General features: G+C 53.6%; 1 protein-coding gene across 5 annotated transcripts; it reads left to right on the forward strand.

Annotated features, from left to right (window-relative positions):
* The first annotated feature begins 308 nt into the window (after window positions 1-308).
* Window positions 309-18915, forward strand: PPARD (peroxisome proliferator activated receptor delta). Of its 5 annotated transcripts, none has more exons than XM_039565470.1 (8): window positions 309-366; window positions 3019-3107; window positions 6930-8966; window positions 12895-13123; window positions 13806-13957; window positions 14656-14794; window positions 15378-16361; window positions 16759-18915. In XM_039565470.1, the coding sequence occupies exons 4-8, from the start codon at window positions 12994-12996 to the stop codon at window positions 17004-17006; spliced, it is 1653 nt and encodes a 550-aa protein (XP_039421404.1). In that variant the 5' UTR covers window positions 309-366; window positions 3019-3107; window positions 6930-8966; window positions 12895-12993; the 3' UTR covers window positions 17007-18915. The 5 variants fall into 5 exon arrangements, with proteins under 5 accessions (XP_039421404.1, XP_039421406.1, XP_039421408.1 ...); XM_039565472.1 differs by lacking the exon at window positions 6930-8966 and having other exon boundaries at window positions 15378-15580; window positions 15908-16361; XM_039565474.1 differs by lacking the exon at window positions 6930-8966 and having other exon boundaries at window positions 15378-15580; window positions 15911-16361.
* Window positions 18916-18947: the final 32 nt, after the last annotated feature.

Below are 18947 nucleotides of genomic sequence, written 5' to 3' on the forward strand. Positions count from 1 at the left end.
GCCGCCCGCACGGAACCGCTGCCGCTGCTGCCGCTGCCGCTGCCGCCGCCATATTGGGCCGCCCTCAGACCGCTCCGCCCGCCCTGCCCCGCCCCTAGAGCCCACCACAGGCAGCGCCTACACTTCCCATGAGGCCTCTCTCCCGCCGCGGGGTGCAGTGCGGGCGGCTCCCGGCAGGGGGCGATGCGGCGCGCGGGGGGGGGGGGGGGGCGGGGCCGTTGCCGTGGTGACGCGGCCGCGAGGCCCCGGCGGCGGCGGCGATTGGCCGCGCGCGCGCGCGGGGTGCGGTGGCGTCAGGGCGTGCGCGGTGACGCGCGGGGCCGGGGGTGACGGGGGGGCGACGACGCGAGCGGGGCCGCGCGTGAGGTGAGCGGGACCGGGGGGAGAACGAGGGACGGGGCTGTGAGGGAGCGGGGTCGTGAGGGGCCGGGGCTGTGAGGGACCGGGGCTGTGAGGGAGCGGGGTCGTGAGGGACGGGGGCTGTGAGGGGCAGGGCGTGTGCGGGACGGAATGTGTGAGGGACGGGGAGTGCGAGGGAGAGGGGCTGTGAGGGGCGGGGGGTGTGAGAGGCTGTGGGTGTGACAGGGTTTGGGGCAGGGGTTGGTGCAGAGGGGATATGGGTGCGAGGAGCTGGGGCGTGAGCGGCATCGGTGGCTTTAGGGTTCAGGCTGTAGTTCTTCTTGGGAAATCAGGGGAGACTGAGGACGGGACATGGCCCGCACGGGAGGAAGCTTAGGGGGACAGTGTGCCCGTCGTCTTTGCCAGGGTGGCGTGGTGGAGGGGGAATTCGCCAGGGGATTGAGGGTACCAGGCACTGCAGAGCTCTGGGGCTGGAAGGAGGAGAAGCAGGAGGATCAGGATGGACCTTTAGCAGAGCATCCGGTGAGGGGCTGCTGCAGGAGGAAGGATCTGAGAGTCCTTTCTCATCCCTCATATCTCCACGTTCTGCTCCCTCTTTCCCTGAGATCCCAGATGAAGGAGATGCATGTGGGAAGGAATCGGATGTGCCATAGGGTCCGGACAGTGCCCATCATGATGATGCAGAGGGGTCTGAGCGGTGGCTGCCCCACAAATCAGAGTCCCAGGGCTGGTTGCAGTGTTGGTCTCTAAACCAGTGACCTGTGGGTTGAGACAGCCCATGTCCTGTTTCTTGTTTCTGCCCCACTCTCCTCTCCTCCTGCCCTGTCTGTGCAAATCCCTTGTTGCCTTCAGCAGAGTATCCTTTTCTGTACAAACCTGCTCCAGGCTGAGGTGGGAGTTTTCCTGATGACTTGCCATGTGTCAGCCAGGGACAGCAGAGGAAGCATCCAGGTGGGATGTCCTGGCAGGTTCCCTCCATGCCCTGCCAAGCTGGTGCAAGTGTTGCCTTGTGTGTGGTGTGATGGGCATGTCCTGGCATTTAGCTGTGAGTGGGACAACGTGAGCCAATCATTTAGTTTTAATTCTCAGATCTCTGGCAGCAGCTGAGCACTCTGGTCTGCAATGGGAGAGAGCTCAGGGTGTGATTTGTGCACTCCCTGCATGTGATTCAGCCCTTGTTGACAGTGTCAAGGCTAATGCTGTGTTACCGAATCAGGATGAGCTTTATTGCTGGTGGACGTGAAGAAAGCCAACTCCTGATGTGCCAGTGGGGTTGGAATGACTTTAGTATTGTTCTTTGTCAGAGAGATTAAAGAGAAACTTTGTCAGGATTGTTTAGAAAAACTGTCTTCCATGTTGGGAGAGAAGGGATGAGGAACCTGCTCTGCTGTGAAAGTGAAGCTCCCGAGGGCGCTTTTGTGGCCCCACTGAGGCAGAGGCTGGTGCTGGATCCACACTTGGCAGAGCTCTAGGCTGTCCTCAGCCCCCACCTCTAAACAAGGGCAATCACTTCCTTCAGGACGATGTGACTTTGACATCACTGGCCAGGCGATCCTGATGTGATTGATGCTCCAGTGCGAGGGACTTGGGTCGTATTTTTGGATCTCACACTTGTGCCCTCCTCTGGATGTGCCTTGATCCTGTAGGGAACACCCTCCACACTCAGGCCACTGGGATCCTCAGCTTTTGAGGCAGGGGATTCATGTTCTTTTTTCATCCTCTCCTGGGCAGCTGCAGCTGCCGCTGCCATGTCAGACCTGGAAGGATGTGCAGCACTCGGGGTTCACTCTCAGCGCAGCACTCGCAGGTTGCTGCCGAGCTGCCCGTCCTGCTGGGGGCTGGTGATGCTGGTTTCTTGCTGGTTTCTTGCTGGTTCTCAGCTGCCTCACAAGTTGTCCCATGTCAAGGGCAGCAATACAAGATGGGGCTTTTCCATCGGAGTGGGAGGAGCAGCTAAGCCTGGGTAATGTCAAGGAGGGTATGTGGGTGCAAACAGCATCATGTTCACAACATCTTTGTTTAATGTTTTAGTCCAGTTAGTCTGCATAACTGTCTAAAAATAGAACATGTTTTCTCTAAGTCCTCTAGTTCAAAGCCTCATAAGCCATTTTTTTTCTGGCATTAGTCTCTTCCTTCTCTTTTGAGCCTGAAATTCATACAAGGCAAAGTTCTCAGGAAAACCAAGAAGAGTGAATGAACTCCGTTGAATCCTTAAGTTTCAGCCACCCAAGAGGAAGTTCATTAAAGTTGCAGGAACTTTCTGGCAGCCTCTTGAAGGTGGATTAAGCAAGCTGAGTAAACAAGCAGCCTTGTGGCCACCATAGACCTTTGTCTAGCATCAACTGTGCATTGTCATAAGAGCTCAGGGTCATCAGCCTCTGGCTGCAGGTGACTTAAGGCAAAGGTGACATCCCTGGTGAGGGGATGGGGCTGTCTCTGCTGGACACCCCAGGGTTTGCTCTACCTCCTGGTCCTGGGACAGATGCTGCCTGTGGCAGCGGCCCCCTGGAGTCACCTTGGCCCAGGGCTTCAGCGTACGAAAGAGGGAGTGTGTGTTTAAATTTCAGAGCTGCTGCTGGACCCAGCCCAGTGCTCCCAGCAGCATAAATATCTGGCCTTCAGCACAGCCGTGGAAACTTGCTCTCTGTCCTTCTGCAGATTGCTCCAGGTTTCGGCTGTCCATGCTGACATGGTGACCGAGCGGTGGCTTTCGGTGACGGGCAGACGGGGACAGCTGCTCCGCAGAGGTAACCCTTCCCCTTTGCATGTGGGCCACCAACCAAGGCACTTACCAGTGTTTCTAGAAACTTGGGGTAGGGAAGAGCCTGGGAAGAGCGGTTTGCTTCCAGCAAGTTTCACTTTGTCCATGAGCTTAAACTTTCTTAAATTTCATTTTAAATTTAAACTCTGTACCTTATTTTTGTTCGGTTTCTGAATATGATCTTATGGATTACTTCAGGGATACACTGTGAGGACCATGGTCTAATCCTGTTCTCCTCAGCTGGCTCTTGCTTTAGAAAGCACAGTGACATAACATTTCATTATTTTGCTGGTGTTTATGACTGAAATTGGCTCTCGTAGATGGGGGAGGGCATATGAGATCCAGGGCTGCACGTGGGTAACTGATCACCCAACAGTCCCACACATGACCCGGCAGTGGGGCTGATGCTGTCTGTCGGTGTCAGACAAAGCCGAGCAGATCGTGGCAGAGGCAGGACAGGGGTTTGGAGGAGGTGGTCAGCAGGGACATGGGCGGGCACCGTCCTACCTGCAGACCCTTGAAGTGATTCCTGGAATCAGCGGTGCTGAGCCTGTCTGCATGTGGCTGTGGGTGTGTGTTTCCCACAACACAGGTCTGAGGCGTTGAGCTGTTGTGGGTTTCTGTGTCACGTTGGTGCAACTGTTACACTGTCTCTGTTCTGGTATTCAAGACACAGACTTCCAAGGATCTTCACAGCATGTGGAGAGGATTTTATAATGAGCCCCATGAGGCTTTGCCGATCAGAAGAGCATTGTTGTACAGAATTGCTTTCTGGTGTTTATGGGCTCTGTCTTTCTTGCGTGATGCCTTTTGACAAATACGTATTTTTGTACAGTACATCTTGTTGCCCTTTGGGGAATATTTCATCTGTGGCTATTGAATTATGGACTGGAAATCTGCAAATGATCTTGGAGACTGAGGGATTGGCACAACAAGAGACTCTTGGGCTCCTCTGAACAACAGAACCTGACATACAAATGATGTTTTAATTGGGTGAGATGATGTTACAGTGCTTATGTCTGAAAGGTTATTTGCTGTCAGATCCCAGCCTGGCTTGCCCTGGCTATGACATTTTAGATGTCAGGGGTTTTGTGGCTTGTACTGACTCTTTTGCTTAGAGCAGGAACAAACTGATAACCGCAGATTTGTTGGGCTCTGTTGCTGCTTCTCATCAGGTGCTGCAGAGTAATCTCTGCTTTTTCTAGAGGTGCACTGCTGCAGTAATTTTGGAGAGTCTGGGAAAGTCTGGACAAACAGAAGTGAATTCCATAGTGAGGACAAGTAAGATTTTTCTGTAGAGCTAGTTTTATTTTTTTTTTAATACTCTGAAATGTGCTTGCCTCGGCAGAATGCCTGGGAAATTACTTTCCCAAAGCGAGGTTTAGAGTGGAATGATTGATGCCAGTATGAATCCTTTTGGTCAAGGAGGTTGTGAAATGCATTCTCCCCAAAATATATGTTTTGGGATGACATTCACTGGAGCCCTGCTTGATTGCAGGAAGGGTTCAGAGCAGAACTGACTCGAGATATATCTTAGTTTCATTATGACTTCTTGAAATGCTTTAATATTCACTGTTTCAGTCATAATGTCTGGAAAATGTCTGTGTTTTCCAAGGCTTAGCCAAGAGCTTGCGAACATCTGGGATCATTTTGGTCAGGTCTTTCTATTTGGCTTTGCAAAGGGCTCTGAAATGTGTGTGTGGATGTTGGGGGGCTTTCCTGGGAACCTCATGGACAGGCTCTGCTCGAAGTTTTGAGTTTTGGGGAGTCTGTGGTTTGCAGGGGAATCCTGACCATGGAGGAGGAAGTGGCAGGATGAAAGCACAAGCCAGAAACACAAGTGTTTGTTATGGTGCTGGATCAAGCCAGAACCCATCTCAGGGGCTGGGGTATGGCCACAGCCTGGTAATCTCCATGTTACCAGAAGTTGTTGCCATCATGCTGCATTTCCTGATTTGCCCTAGTCTGGGAACTGGAGCTTGAAATAGCAAAAACCAGAACATGCATGTTCAACCCTTAACAGAGATGTGGGATCTAGACAGGGAATGGTTCTGGTGATTTGAAAGGGCTGATGAGCTGATAGGGAAGCATTTCTTTGATGGGCTGTTAAGACAGACTTTACTGCGGAAACACATGCCTATCTCATTAGGACAGGCTTTGTCAGGCCTGTCCTGGCAGAGGTTGTGTGAGATGGCTTCAAAATAGGCAATGCTTTGTGCAGTCATCTTGTTGATGGGAACCTAAGCTCAAACCCTTATCCTTCCTGACTTGTTACAAACATTTTTCAATGGAACTCTTAATTTCATCATAATGCAATCTAGGATATTTCTGAAAATGCCCAAATCAGCTTTTCACCTTTAAGTTGTTTATATGGATTCTACTAGAGATGTTGGCCCTTGAAAGCTGTTAACTCCACAAGGGCTGATGGTCAGAGAACCACATCTCTGAAAATATCCGTGGGTTCTCATGTCTCTGGGGTAGGCCTTATGTTGTGGAACTTAGGGACATGGGGATCTCTGGAAAAGGGTTGTTGGTGAGCATGAACTTGAGGAGCCTGCTGAGCTGCCAGCAGCTGGCTGTGTCAGGAAGCAGTAGCTGTTGGCTCACCGTGAGCTCTGTGGCTCACCCTGTACCCCCAAGACAGTGCCAAAGGCATGAGGATGTTACAAAAAGTGTGAATGCTTTGCTCAAGGGTTTTGTTTTCTGGGAGCTGAGGCAGAAATCCAAATAGTCAGAGCACACTGTGAGTCTTGGCAGGATCACACTGACATGGTCGCTGCTCCTTTCCCTGCTGAAAAGGCAGGGAAATCTCTGTTCTCCAGGCAGCTATTGCTGTGTGAATGTGGCCAAAAATAGTAAGGAAACAGCATTCCCATCTAGTTCCCTGAGAGGGTGTTGTACTAGTTTGTGTGGAAAAGTGATTCTGGTGTTCTCTGGAGGTTTTCCTATGGAGATGTGTGCAGTCAGACTGGGACCCCTCTGTTTTCCTGGCTGAAGGGGAGCTGCAGCAGACACAGCAATCTGCTCGATCCATCTCGCTGCGCATGTTCCTGGCCCTGCTGAATCATCGGAACTTGTGCCTGGGCACAGTTGCTCTCTGTCAGCTGCATCCTGGGATCAGAGCAGCGTGGCTGGTGCCCAGGATATTTTGCTAAAGTCTACAAAACCAAGTAGCACTTCTCTGGGAGTCCAAGTGTAAACATAACAAAACTTACAGGCTGATGGATTTATTTTTTTTTTTTCCTGATTAGTTCAACAGATCTAAACAGATCCAACAGATCTAAAATCTGTTGCTGCAAAGAGGAGGAGGCTTGCTACTGGTTTTGTGGGCATTTTGCTGGATCTGGGAGCACTGGCAACGTAGCAATAAAACCTAGGGGCCTGCTGGATGTTTGGCTCCAGACAGAAGGCTGCATGCATGTGTGTGATCCTAAGTGACTCATCGGCCCACTGCTGCTTTTCTGCCCCCATTGCTTTTCTGGGGAGCTGATTGCCCCTTCCAGAGCAGGGGTGGCACTTGTTGGTGTCCCAGTGACCCTGAAACTTTGGGGAAATCTAACCTGGGTCCTGGTGTGTGCAGCACTGCCAAACTTGGCCTCCCTGACCACCAGCGGTGCTGAGCCACAGCTTGTCCCACTCACCACTTTCCTGGAGTTCCATTTCGGTGCTGCTCTGGGTCTGTAACACCCTGTGCCCACTGTTTGCCTTGGGAAGTGGTGTTGCTGTTTCTGTGAGCTCCTCCCTCACCAGCCCTGTTCTATAATTACTGATGTTCCTGAAACCCGATCCTTCCATGTGTCCTGCTCAGGTTCGGGAGGACAAGGGGTCCCTAAGCAAACCGACTGCCCTGGAGTACAGCCAAGAGGACTTCAGCAGTTTGGGAAAGCATCATCTTACAGTGGTTCAGTGAGTTCTGAGCTTCCAACCTCCTCACCTTTGGGATGGTAAAGGAAGGGGGAATACATCCCAGACAGCTTCTCTGGCGTGAGTGCCAGGTTTGCAGCGTGATCCCAAAGCATTGCCACAGTTTCACAGCCACCTCTGCTGTGCACTGGGCTGTGGGGGGATGATCCTCTCTCCTTGCCAGACGTAACGATCTTCTCAAATAGCAGCACTTCTGTGCCATTTCCAGCACTGAGAAGGCCCAGTGGTGTCACCTTTCCAATACCTGCTTGTTTCCTGGCTGCTGTCCTTGTTCCAGTGGGTGAGACCCACGTGCCCCTCCTGGCCATAGGTACTTCGGGCTGTCCTGAGTTGACCGCAAAACACAAATACCAGTCAGCAGTTGGCAGAATGAGATGTGCCAGTTTATTTCCTGCAAGTCATCCTGGAAATGCCTTGTACAGGAATGTACGACAGGAGAAGATGGTCACAAGCAGTGCAGGGAGCTGACCAGGGGCCGGGCAGGCCAGACCTGCAAGTGTGACTGCGAACAGGTGTCAAAATCTGCAATACAGGAATAAACAATGACACTTAGCACTGATCTATTGCTCTGCACTTCCAAAACATACCGTCTCCATGAGCTAACGCAGCCAGGGAAGGATCAGGAAGGAAGCACTGTAAAAATCCTGGGTTTGTTTCTTTGTGGTGGATTTTGGTTTTGGTTGAGGTTTCTTTGATGATAAAGGAAATGGAGGTATGGGACTTGACCAGATTTGCTGAAGGTCATGGAGCAGCACTACAAGTAAGAGCTAACAACTGCACAGCTCTTCACAGCCTGCCCTGCTGCTGCCCTTCCGCCAGCATCAGCCACGGAGCCTCACAAGGGCAGGGAGTCCCTCTGCTGGGAAGCTGTGGAGGGATGACTCCTCTGTCTTCCAGTATCTCAAGATTTTGAAGCACATCTCATGCATGCTTGGAGCTGCTGGAGCCAGGGAGGGCTGCAACTCTTGGAGAACGAGCAGCCCGGCAGACCCTGCTTTGCGCATGGCTGAGAGTTCAGTGCCCAAAGTCTGCTTTTTTTCTGTGTCTGCAATACCTCTTGCACTCTGAACAAAGCCAGCAGCAAGTTCCTTTTGGAGGAAAATGTCATGACCTGGTTTTGGGTACAGCATCAATCATGGTACAAAAAGAGAAGAATCCAGCAAGTTTTGTAACCTTTTTTAATGAGCTGGGGGTTTTTTTCCCCCCTCAGTGCCCAGGAAGTGGGTGAGTTAAAACATGCAGTAGAGGTGTGATTCATTTTGGCAAGCCTGGCTGCGCAAGGCAGCTGAGGGAAATCTCCTGCACCCTGTGTCACATGTCCCTGAGTAATTAGCAGCAGCTATGGTAATGGCAGCTCTGGCAGCACCCCACTGCTTAGTGAGCCCAGCTCACTCTTGGGGAAGCACAGGTGGTCCACACTGAGCAGCCTTGGAGAGAGAATCACAGGACTGGACTCTGGGGCATGGAACAACATCTACGCAGATGCTTCAAGGGGAAGAATCTGGCCCACAATGTCCGTCCTGGTCAGTGCTGTGTGGGAGGGCTCTTCCTTGCTAGCTCTAGTAGTTTATTTTTGTGTGTAGCCTGCCTTGCGGCCAAGACTTTGAGTAAGGGAGGAAACACTCGGCTACTAAGTACTGCTGAGATCTCATTGGCTAATACGGGGGTATGCTGATCTTCCAGGAGCAAACACAAACATGTTTTCAGTGTTCGTCTCCCCTGTTTTGTACTCTTAGTTACCTTTCCTGTATTGCAGCATCTGCTTAGCTCTTACTTGGCTTTTATTAGTAGTAGCTGACGTATAGGAGGAGGAACAGAAACTGGTACTTGGTCAGCAGATCTTGGAAGCAGTGACACAACCCGAGGGAAGTCTGCAAAAGGTGGTCAACCAGCAGCAATCACATCTCCTTGATGGATTCAGGTCAGTTTTCGATTGTGGATTTCAAAATGTGCTGCGCATCACAGTGCTGCCCTACGGAGGGCTGAGTTCTCATCTCACCCCTCCTGTTTCTTTTGGCTGTGAATTTGGCGAACATTCTTATCCAGAGGAATAAAAACACGAGCCAGGAGTGCTCCCATGGTATATTGGTTCCCTTTTGCCATTCCTGATGACCTCTTTTACAGTAACTTGAACAGCTACTTTGAGCGGATCAGCTCTGTGACTTGACTCTTGGGAGGTTTGGACCTTTCTTTGGTGCTTTGCTTTGCCTGGAAACTCTGAGCTTGGCTCCAGGGTCTACGTGCTAATCAGCAGTATTAGCTGCCAGGGGAACTGCCAGGCCACAGGGGCACAGGCTGTTGGTTGATGAACTGGAGGCTCTTGGTCAGCTGTACTGCCTTCTTGCAGGGAATCCACACTGAAGGTTTATCTCCTTTTAACTTCTGTTCCTGTTTTTTTCCTCTTCTGGTTTTGCCACGTCTCTCTCCCTGTTCCCACTGATGGTTTAGCTTGGCGTAGATGCCAGCTTCTAGGAAAGACAAACCTGTTGCCCAAGCTGTTTGCAGCCAGCAGGCATCAGCCCAAGCCCAGAGCCAGCAAACAAACCCTCCCTGCCCTGGCTGCAGAGGAAGCTGCTGGCTCAGCCAGGGTTACCAAAGCTCCTTGAAACAGGGATTGAGGCAAGGGCAGAGCAAGTCATGAGATGCTTGCCCTCTTGCTCATTCCCATCCTGTGGGAAGAGGAAGGGAAACATCTTTGCTAGATTCTCTGGATATGCTTAGGAAGAAATTCACAATCTCCATCCTTGTTTCCATCAGCGTCCTGTGACAGCTGCCAAACGGAAAAAAAGGGGTGGGTGTCTACGGCAGGCAGAAATCTCTGCAAGTCTTCCTGCAGCTCGAAGTTTGTGTGCTGCGCTCTGGCACAGGACTCAGCCAAGAGGAGCAGACCATGTTATCCCTGCTCCGGCAACTTGGCCACTGGATGTGGCGGCACCAAATGGCTTGAGAGGTCCTGGGGTGGAGATGGGCCCTTTGGCTGTCCTTTGTTACCCACAGTGCTGTCCCACAAAGATTCTGGGCTGCGGTGCTGGCTGGGCAGGTCCCTCCTTGCGCTCAGATGGAGAGACTTTGGACAAACCTCTGGAGAGCGCCAGCTTCCCAGGACCCCCATTCCCACTGAAGGGCTTGCAGGGGAGCAGAGGGAAGCATGTGAATCCTTGGTGAATCTCCACAGTCTCTGCCTGCTGCCTCCCTGCTATACCTGGCACGGGGGTGAGGGCTGAGGTCCCTCTCCTGCTGGGGGCTCTGCCCAGCTGGCTGGCTCCTCCAAGGGGTGTACAGGCACGGCCCACGCCTGGCCCTTTACCCAGGCAGCGGCTGCCTTGGCCCTTCATCTGCCAAAGGCTGGGGCTGCAGCCTCCCATGTGAGATCAATCCTCTTTTCCAGTCCTCTCCCTCTATCCCAGTTGTTTAGAAAACAGGAAGGGCTAAGGGAGAGGCAGGTGTGCAAAGAGCTCCTGCAGCTCCCCTCTGCCCAGGCCCCTGAACTCTTGGCCTGCAAGGAGATACTCAAGCAACACATTTGGAGCCTTCTGGTAAAAGCGTTTCTCTCTCTGGCTCTTCAGCCACTCTCAAAGGGCGGGATTCACATCCATATCCTTTCTGTAATGCCTGTGTGCACGAGCAGCCTTAGCTGGGGCCCTCTGGACCTGTCTGTCCGTGTCTCGTCCTCTGTTTTCTCCCTCCTCACACCCATCCAAGCCCGACTCCAAGCACAGTTTTGGAGTTGCTTTTTTGGGTTTTGGGGAGAAAACTGCATGCCAAAAACTTGCTGCTGCCCTGGGTGCACATGGCCCTGAGTAGACCCAGCAGATGCAGGACAGCATGTCAGGGACGTGCCCACATTATTCCAACATGTCCCATGAGACATCTGGGGCAAAGCAGAGAGCTCTGTCTGCAGTGGGTTTAAAGCAAGGGGCTTGTGCTGGATGCCAGGGACAAAGGGAATCTAATGAGCTGCTCATTAAGCTCCTGCAGGATCGATTTTCCACTGTAGATGAGCTGCTCCTGCCACAAGCTTCCCCTGCTAACTGCTCTTCCAGGCAAAAGTGTTTCCCTGATGTTTGTGTGATCATTTATATATAACCCTGAAAAGGATGAAGTTCATTACCCTCCATCTCCAGTGAATAGGTTTTCCTGCCTGTCTGCTGTGTCCCACCACGTGGGATGTGTGAGCAGAGGCCAAGGATAACACAGCCCTTCAATGGTCCCTCAGTGCTCATGTGGAGGCACGGGAAGGGAGCACCCCCCTGCCTGCTCCTGCTGCCAAGGAGCACAGGCCACTGTGCTCGCTGTTGCCACTAATGTACCTCTTCTGGAAACAAAGCCACCTGTCCTGCAGTCTGAATTCCCAGTGTGGAGGGAAAAAACAAAGCCCCCTCAACCACAGGAGACCCAGGCTCTGGTGCAGCACCAGCTCCAGGGGTGACTTGTGTCCTGGCTTTGTAACGTGTTTGTGTTCACCCTCCCACCTGCAGGTTTTGTTCTCTCCCTGAGCTGCTTCCTTGCTCTTTCAGGGAGCTCTGACCTTGATGGCTTTCCAGCAATCCAAGGAGCTGGCTGCAGCTCAAGTTCGAAGTGCCAGGTGTGAGGGTCTGCTGCGGGAGGGCAAACAAATCCAGGGAGTTCTGGGTCACTGCCCTCCCCCAGCAAGCCCTGAGCTGTGCTGTGGCCTTGGGCACAAGGCACAGACCATCCCAGAGCTTGGGGTTGCTTTTATACGAGGCCCCTGCAAGATCCTGCATTAGTTTAATTTGAGTCTGCAAATTGAAGCTTTCTTGGTTGAACCTGGATTTCAGTGGCTTTCCTGATGGGTATTTCTCCACTTAAAAATTGCTCTCTTAAGGAAGTGGATGGAACTTTACATAAGCTGAGCTTGAGATATTAATTATTCAAGCAAGAGTCATTTTAGGAATCAAGATGTGGCATGGTTGGGAGGGAGGTGGGAATGGCTCTGCCATAGCCACGGTACCGGTGCTGCATCGTTTGGTCGGCTGGAGCTCTTTGTGGGCTCTTTGGGATGGATTAAGGCAAACAAGGAGCGGAAGTGCGTGGGGGAGGATGGGGCCGTTCCTCCCACAGGAAACCCAGGATTAAGACACTGGTTGGATTGTGTGGCCGTTGGGATCGCACTGCTGGACCCCGTGGCTGAGCACGGCCCAGCAGCTGCGCAGAGCAACAGCAACACATTCAACCCTGCTCTTGGCAGAGGAGCCAAGTGAAAACAAACACAAAGGCTGTAACTGGCAGCACTCTGACGGGAAGGAGTGTGAGTGCAGGGCCGACAGGAAGCCATCAGTCTTGCAGATGGCTTGCACGGGCCAGGGACTTCTAGCCTCTGCCTGCTGCTGCACTGAGCCCTGCTCCCCCAGTATCTTCCACTTACGGGCAAGGCACGCCCTGATCAGCTGCTGCTCCCAACCCAAGCTCTGCCGTGGCTGGGCAGGGACAGAGGGTGAAGCCAGCCCTGCTTTGATTCTTCTGGAGATGCTGGCTCTGTCAGACCCTGGCCCTGGCTGTCACCATCACATCCCAGGTCACTGGCGGCTCTGGGGGACATTGTCTGGAGCAGTGTTTCTGCTATGGCATTTGCAAGCTGGGTCCCTGGGTGGCATCTGAGCTGGTTTGTGATCTGCTGGGCTTTAAAAACAATTCTGTGAGCTTTTGCTTCCTTGAGTCCTACAGAATGTTTATTCCAGAGTGCAAAGGGATCTTTAAATGGCCCCAGCTCTGCATGTCTCACTGGCCAAGGAGCAAGCACAGAGCAGGACTGGTGTGGTTGGTGACACTGCCCTGCTGCTGAGCTGCTCCATGCAGGCACTCAGTGTCCTCTCTCCCATGTCCTGCAGGCTAGCAGGAACAGCCTGGTGGGGTCCATCTTGGATAGACGCGGATGATGCCAGAGCTATGACAGGGATTGCAGTCTTGGCACTGAGGGGTGATCAATTATGGAACAACTACAGGAGGAAGTACCTGAGGTCAAGGAAGAGGAAGAGGAAGAGGCAGTGATGGTGGCAAGCGGAGCCTCAGACCCAACTGGAGGACCAGACAGCTCGCTGCCTTCAAGCAGCTACACAGGTGAGTGGAGCCACAGGTGCTCATCCTGTGGAGCATCCAGGCACCCACAGCCCCCAGGCAGCATGCTCAGCTGCAAGGGCAGAGAATCTGTCCCTGAATGGAGTTCAGCTGGTTTTAATCTCTTCCCTTTGAGAAATAATGCTCCAAGTTATGGAGAGCTTATTTCTTCTCTGAGATCACTGCACAGCCGTTGGCAATTGAACTTAAAAGGACAGGTAGGTAACATTGTGCTTGAGAGCAAGGGGCCTCCCAGGGTGCTTGGGAACGCTTCCTTGGACACTTCTTGAAGTCCTCAGTGCAAAGTGGTTGTAGGAGGTAGGAGAGAAGGTTTGTGGATGCAGAAGAGGCTCCTCCAGAGGCCTTGATGTTCCAGCTGGGATGTCCTGTGCCAGCAGCCAGCCAACCAGGGATTATAAAATCTGCTGGTTGGGGTTTCATTGCCACGGCATGAATGCCAGAGGGAATAAAGAAGCATTGATGTGGAGTCTGAGCTACTGGGGTAGTCTTGGCTCTGCGCACGGCATTTGCCTGCAGCCAGTGCCAGATTCCAGATGTGATACCAGGGACAGGCAGGACAGGGCTAGAAATCCCTCCTCAGCCCCATGGCTGGAGGAGCTGGCCACACCAGGAGCTGGGCCTGTGGCTGTGACATGGAAGGACGTGTCCCTGTGTGTGTTTGCAGACCTGTCACAGAGCTCCTCTCCCTCGCTGTCGGACCAGCTGCAGATGGGCTGCGAGGAGGCAGCGCTGGGAGCGCTGAACGTGGAGTGCAGGGTCTGCGGAGACAAAGCCTCGGGGTTCCACTACGGCGTGCATGCCTGCGAGGGCTGCAAGGTGAGAACCAGGGAGGGCTGGGTTCAGCAGCACCAAGCAGGGCTTAGACCCCAGGGACTGGGCTGCCTCCTCACACAAGCAGATTTGCAGCAAAACAGGGATTCGGGATTGATTGTAAAAAACTCAATTGAACCTGTCTAGAATGTGGCAAGTACAGGCAGGCAGCAAATGCTGCCCTGGGAAGGTGGCTGAGACCTGTATGGCCCAAACCTTGCCTTGTCATGCTTTGCTGTATAAGGCAAATCCATCTGTCCCCACAGGGACCCTGAGTTTGCTTTTAAAAATGGTTTCTGTGCTGCAGATCAGCAGTGAGCTGTGTATTTATCCCCCTGGGATCATTGGCTGCAGCTTGGATGTTCCTGGAATTCTGGAATTCTTTCCCCTGCAGCAGATCCAGCAGGGTTGCATTAGCAGCCCAGGTCCTGCCAGACATTCCTGCAGGCTGGGGTTGGCCCATGGCTTGTTCCTCCATCCCTCCTTGTGGGCTGCTGGCAGTCACACAGCACCAGGCATGGAGTGCCCCCCACACTTCTTCCTCTGCAGCCCCTTTCTCCATAGAGACTCTGCTTGCATCAGAGAGACCAGGGCTCCCCTTCCTCACCCCCCTGAACCTCCCTGAAGCTCCTGGGGATAACAAACCAGCCTGGTCCCAAACCACAGGCACTGCTGCTCCATGTCCCCTTGCTCCCTGCCTGCAGGGTTTCTTCCGCCGGACGATCCGCATGAAGCTGGAGTACGAGAAGTGTGAGAGGAGCTGCAAGATTCAGAAGAAGAACCGAAACAAGTGCCAGTACTGCCGCTTCCAGAAATGCCTCTCGCTGGGCATGTCACACAATGGTGAGTGTCACTGCTGCCCACAGGCCTGGCCAGCTGGGTGACACAGGGCCAGCTGCCCTCCTGTGAAGGGAGGCCTCCCATGGCCTGCTGTGCTGTAGCCTATGGCTCTTCTTGCTAGGGGATCATTCAAACCCAATGCTTCAAGTATTTGACTCTTCGTCCCCTTTTTCTGTATGAGAAGGGGCTGTTTATTCCCACCGTGCAGTACAGCTGCTGGCATGTGACTGTCCCTTACAGACTGGCCCAGAGGGAACTGGCATGCAGATTGTTCTTCTGTGCTGGCATTTTCAGACTTCAGGTGTAAGAATCTTGGATCCAGACAAGCAAAGGTGTTTTATGTGGGAATCGGGGTTTGTGCAAGAGCCCAGAGGAGTGGGATGGGAGTCTGGTGTGAGGAAGCAGCAGTGGCTGGTTCATGGTGTTGATGCTGGAGGAGCTGCAGCCTGGAGAAGCATTGTGTTGTGTAGCTGCAGGTGTTCTCCAGCAGACCTGTCTGTCTGCAGCAGCAGAACAAACTCCTGCCTCTCTGGATGCATCTTCTGGGGTCCCCCCGCTGTCCTGACCCCCAGTTTTGCCCCCCCAGCAATCCGCTTCGGGCGCATGCCAGAGGCAGAGAAGAGGAAGTTGGTGGCAGGGCTGACAGCGAGCGAGATCGGCTGCCAGAACCCGCAGGTGGCTGACCTGAAGGCTTTCTCCAAGCACATCTACAACGCCTACCTGAAGAATTTCAACATGACCAAAAAGAAGGCAAGAGGTATCCTGACCGGGAAGGCCAGCAGCACCCCAGTAAGTTCCCTCCCAGGGCAGGTGGGGCTGGCCATGGCCAGCACAGGGGACTGTTCTCTGGGAGATGCTGCACATCTCCCTGCTGCCGTAGCTGTTCCATATGCACCATTCCCACCTGTGGCCAGGTGGGTTCTGCATGTCCTGCCCTTTGCTGGGAAAAATCCCATTGCTCTGCAGACTTGTGCTGTGGTGGGTGGGTGCAGACTGCCTGGGCACTGTCAGCCCCAGAGGCAGGGCACAGCACAGGGACAGGCAGACAGGACTGTCCTGGGCAGAGCTGGCACCTCGAGTCCCCGCAGCAGACTCCTAACTTGCTTCTTGTTCAAGCAGCCTTTTGTGATCCATGACATGGACACCTTGTGGCAGGCAGAGAAGGGGCTGGTGTGGAAGCAGCTGGTGAACGGTATCCCCCCCTACAAGGAGATCGGGGTGCACGTCTTCTACCGCTGCCAGTGCACCACGGTGGAGACCGTGCGGGAGCTCACCGAGTTCGCCAAGAGCATCCCCAGCTTCATAGGCCTCTACTTGAACGACCAAGTGACTCTGCTCAAGTACGGGGTGCACGAGGCCATCTTCGCCATGCTGGCCTCCATCATGAACAAGGATGGGCTGCTGGTGGCCAACGGGAACGGCTTCGTGACCCGCGAGTTCCTGCGCAGCCTGCGCAAGCCCTTCAATGAGATCATGGAGCCCAAATTTGAGTTTGCTGTGAAGTTCAACGCGCTGGAGCTGGATGACAGTGACCTGTCCCTGTTTGTGGCTGCCATCATCCTGTGTGGAGGTGAGCGGGTGCCCTCGGCCGTGCCAGGGTCAGGAAGAGTCCTGCCTCCTTAGAGGTGGTTCAGAGGGGGCTAGGGGAGCTGAGCTGCAGCTGGCCCTGAGGTCAGCCAGGGATGTCTCAGGGGCGTGAGAGAAGAACTGAACACTTCCAAAACCAAAGTTTCTCTGTGGCGGTGATGCCTGGCAAGCTTGGACCAACAGCAAGGAATGTAGAAGTGGCATCTCCTCATGCGCTGCTGTGGGATACGTTGCCCAAGGGCACGCTTCTCCCCTTTCTAGCTGATGAGGTTGAAGTCCCGGTGGGTGGGTTACAGTCCCCAGCTCCCTTTCCCCAGGAGGAGCGTGTACTTTGGAAGGCTGCACCATGACCCTGCAGCTACCATGCTTCCTCTCCACAGACCGCCCTGGCCTGATGAACGTGAAGCAGGTGGAGGAGATCCAGGACAACATCCTGCGAGCACTGGAGTTCCACCTGCAGTCCAACCACCCAGATGCCCAGTACCTCTTCCCCAAGCTGCTGCAGAAGATGGCTGACCTGCGGCAGCTGGTGACAGAGCACGCCCAGCTGGTGCAGAAGATCAAGAAGACAGAGACAGAGACATCTCTGCACCCGCTTCTGCAGGAGATCTACAAGGACATGTACTAAGGACCTGTTATTTATGAGAATGAAGCCATGGATTCCCATCACGACTCTGTACAGAAACAAAACCCTTCCCAGTGTCTTCCATTTCTCCTACTGGAAACTCTTTTCTACATGACCCTGACATACGGTACATAGGGTGAGATGCCGTCAGGATTTGCAGCTGCCTCCTGCTCGGCCAGGGCTTCCGTTAACACACACTAACAAATCTGCAAAGCTGCTGTTCCCGTTCCTATGGCCCAGCTCTGGCTGCTCCCAGAGCAGAGCGGCCGCCCAGTTTACATGGCTCAGGCAGCGAGGTTCCTGTGGCACCCCGGGTCCCCAGGGTGGGGAGCTCTGGTCCTTGGGAGAGCCAAGGGGGTGCAGGGGCCAGCGGGGCCGACAGCAGCACTCACAGTGTGTCTGTATCCTCTTGTTCCTTTGCACTCCGAAGAAGTGAGCCGCGAAGTCTGGGACAGTGTGATGAAAGGATGTTTCTCTCTTACCCAAAGAACAGCCCCAGAGTCTTTGAACACGGGTAGGGGCTGTCACAGCAGAGACCCTCAGCTGCAGCCCCGCTGTGCTCTGCAGTGCGTTCCTGTCTCCCAGCGGGACTGTGTGAGCTCTGCCTTCCTGGGTGCTGTGTGCGAGCCTTTGCTCCTGGTGCCCTCGTTCCATAGGGAATGTGTCCCTTGGCACCTCAGTATGAGAGAGGGTGGGATGGGGAAGTGGGAGGGAAAGGATTTGACTCCTTAAAGTTCACCTTCAGAGCAGAGGCACAGAATCCATGGCTTCCACAGGCTGTTCTGCACAGATGTGAGTTACAAAAAAGGCGTGCAGAGGGTCAGGGGCCTTGAGCTCCTCTGGGTTTGGTGTCCTGCCTCAGTTTCCCCTCTGTGAAAGGGACCTGGATTGTCACCTGCTCTCTGCTCGGAGCAGGAGCACGAGGATCTGTTAGTGCATTGGTTGCAGAGAGCTTTGCAGCTGCTTTATAAACAGGGAGGGGGTGGTTGGGATGCTCACAATGGGCAGCAGCTTCCCAGCGAGCGTGGCTGTGTCAGGGAAGCTGCCAGTCCTCCTCTGCCACTGCTCCCAAGAGTGGGAACAGGTCCAGGCTTCGGGGTCTGCCTGAACCCAGCACCATTCTGGGACTTTACCTCACAACTTCTCACAGCTGTAGTGAAACACCACGGTGCCACCTGGGCCAGGCCAGGCCCTTGGTGTGGGGGGCTGTGTCACTTGGGCTCAGGGTGGGGGGGAGGATGGACCTGGGAAGGGCTCAGTTTCCCTTTCAGGATAATGGTGTCTGACCTAAGAAGCAACACTTCCCTGTCTGCAGCTCGTAGTCCCGTGTGTCCTGAGCAGCCTTATTAAAATACTGGTATTCCCAAGGAGGGGTTGTGGGAGCAAATTATTCAGTTTTATTTTACTTTCCTCCTCTTCAGGATAGCAGATTTCCCTGGTGCAATAATTCCTTTAAAACCCAAAGGGGAAGAGCACTGGGCTTTCCCTCCCCGTCACAGGGCTGGCCGGTCCCAAACCTCCCCCTGCTGCCACACTCCGCTCCTTTTGCCGTGCCTCAGTTTCCCCGCCCACCCCCTCCCCTCCCTACCTCGCAGGGGTGTTGGGAATTACCGTTTCTGAAGCACTTTGAAGCCCTCTGGGGGAAGGCACTGGAGACGTGTGTGTGCTGGTCGGAGCCTGGGGGATTTGCCCTTCCCAAAGCCCCGGTGGTGTCCCCACCGGGGCCACAATGCAGGACTCGTGCCATCACCTGGGAAACTTTTTGCTCTTCCTTCCTCGACAGCGTAACAACCCTCAAACTGAAATGTATATTTTTGCTAGAAGTACAAACCTCCAAGTGTTTTTAATAATATAAATAGTGTCCACAAACTGACTTGACTTTAAATAAATCTGAACTAAATATTTAAGAACCTTTTAGCGTCCAGCCTGTATTTGTGGGATTTC

This window comes from Corvus cornix, chromosome 26, assembly GCF_000738735.6.
Source record: "Corvus cornix cornix isolate S_Up_H32 chromosome 26, ASM73873v5, whole genome shotgun sequence".
Lineage (NCBI taxonomy): Eukaryota > Metazoa > Chordata > Aves > Passeriformes > Corvidae > Corvus > Corvus cornix.